Source organism: Pygoscelis adeliae, unplaced genomic scaffold (assembly GCF_000699105.1).
Source record: "Pygoscelis adeliae isolate BGI_AS28 unplaced genomic scaffold, ASM69910v1 Scaffold167, whole genome shotgun sequence".
Classification (NCBI taxonomy): Eukaryota; Metazoa; Chordata; class Aves; order Sphenisciformes; family Spheniscidae; genus Pygoscelis; species Pygoscelis adeliae.
Window position 1 is genome coordinate 2,093,326 of NW_008825428.1, and position 1,713 is coordinate 2,095,038.

At 47.3% G+C, this 1,713-nt stretch overlaps 1 protein-coding gene across 1 annotated transcript in view; it reads right to left on the reverse strand.

Moving 5' to 3' along the window:
• Positions 1-481, reverse strand: part of CDKN2AIP (CDKN2A interacting protein) — a 5,732-nt gene extending 5,251 nt beyond the window's left edge. The window contains exon 1 of the mRNA XM_009330725.1: positions 447-481. Within this exon, the coding sequence (XP_009329000.1) occupies positions 447-481 (35 nt within the window). The remainder of the gene's footprint in view (positions 1-446) is intronic.
• Between the last annotated feature and the right edge of the window lie 1,232 nt (positions 482-1,713).

A 1,713-nucleotide genomic window follows, 5' to 3' on the forward strand; every position in this document is an offset into this window, starting at 1 on the left:
GGACAGGGCTGCCCGCTGGCGATGGGGTCACGGCGAGCATGTCGTCCCTCAGACAGCTGGCTTCCCGTGCCCGTTTGAGCGCGCTCCGTTACAGGCGTTTCCGTACGGCCCACGGGTTGGGTTGGGTTTGGCTTTTTTTCTTCTTTTTTTTTTTTTGTACTGTAGCTGAAGCCTGACACTTTTCACGCCGGACGTGTGGGTGCTGCACACGGATTGTTGTGTTCAGGCCCATACTTACAGGAGCGTAAGCTTCTGGAGAGGTGCTCTCCTGCTCTCCTCGGCCCCTGAGCCTGACGCAGACTGCCTGTTTCCCCATCCTTCTCTCAGATTTTTGGGGCGCTAGGGGAAAAGAGATGGTATGGGCACGGTTGCCCACTTTGTATTCTGCTTGGTGAAAGTGTGAACAGAAGTGTTAACGTTTTGTTTCATTTAATCATTCTGCTTACAGATTCGTTCCAGCCTTGCTGAGGTCGGAGCTCATGGGATCAATTCATGTTTTTACCTCCTTGGCGTGTGATGGGAAGGTGGTGGCAAGGAAATGGGTTGTTGTAGCATTTTGGAGGAAACATTAATAAATGCGTGGTTCCAAGTATGGGGGCTGCTGGGTACAAAGGGTTCAGATAATTGCTCGTGCAGCTCTGCAGGCTGTCTTCACGTTGCAAAAGTTTACGCCAGAATATACTCAAAACCAGTTGGAGAATTCTGTTTGAAAAAGTAATAAGCATGCTGTGAAAATATCCCAAGCTTCGGTCTGCCGAGATGGTGCTTGCTGAACTAGTGCATCGGAGAGCGTTTTGAATTCCAAAGGGCTGTCCCGGTAGAGCTGTACTGATTTCTTCCCCCTGAATTGGAAGTCTGTGTTTGCTTGTTTTCAATTTTTAACACCTACGTGTCATCATGAAATGAACTACAAGACAGATGGCAGTTAAGGAAGGAGTGTTTCTCCTTAAGTGACTTTAATGTCCTATTTCATGGAAATTGTTGTGTAGTGATTTAACTTGTAGTACCTCTGTGGTGCAAAACTAAGCGAGTAAGGAAACTAAGCCAGAAGAAGATAGTCCAACACACTTTTGCTCTGTAGCCATTGTTAGCATGGAAGTGCTTTTCCTTCACTTTCTTGGTTAGCCCATGCAATGTTGTCTCATGCATTGGCAAGAATAATTCGGTGGCAGAGAGCAAGTGAACAGTAATGAGTGGGATGGGACCTGAAAAACTCACTATTGTTTTGTATTTGCATGTAGAGCAAGAAAAGGGCAGAAAGTTTGTATACTCCATGGTGTGGGTGTCTTGGAGCAGCGGGTTTGTTTAGAAACAATGTCAGAAGGTTTAGAAACGGCACTGTGGTCACCAGTGGTGTAGTGTTACCCATCTGTTTCCAGGCATTAGTTGCATCAGTCCTGCATGCAGTGGTCTGGTAATGTGGCCTGAAATATATAAAGGGCATGATCTGTCACACTGGCGTTTCTGCCTAGAAATGAGATGGACCTGTCTCCTAGGCCTCTGAGTCTGCGATACCGCAATTCTTGACCTCAGTGTCAATACAGACCCTAGAAGACAACGATGAATGGAATCCCTGGCAGACGTAGGTTTGAGTTTGCACTCGAGCCAAGATCATCCGTGCTGCCAGCCTGTTTGTTCACACTCTTCAGTGAACCAGTTTGCTTTCTAACAAAGCCAGCTGGGACTTGGTCCAGGCTTGAGATCTGCCCCTCA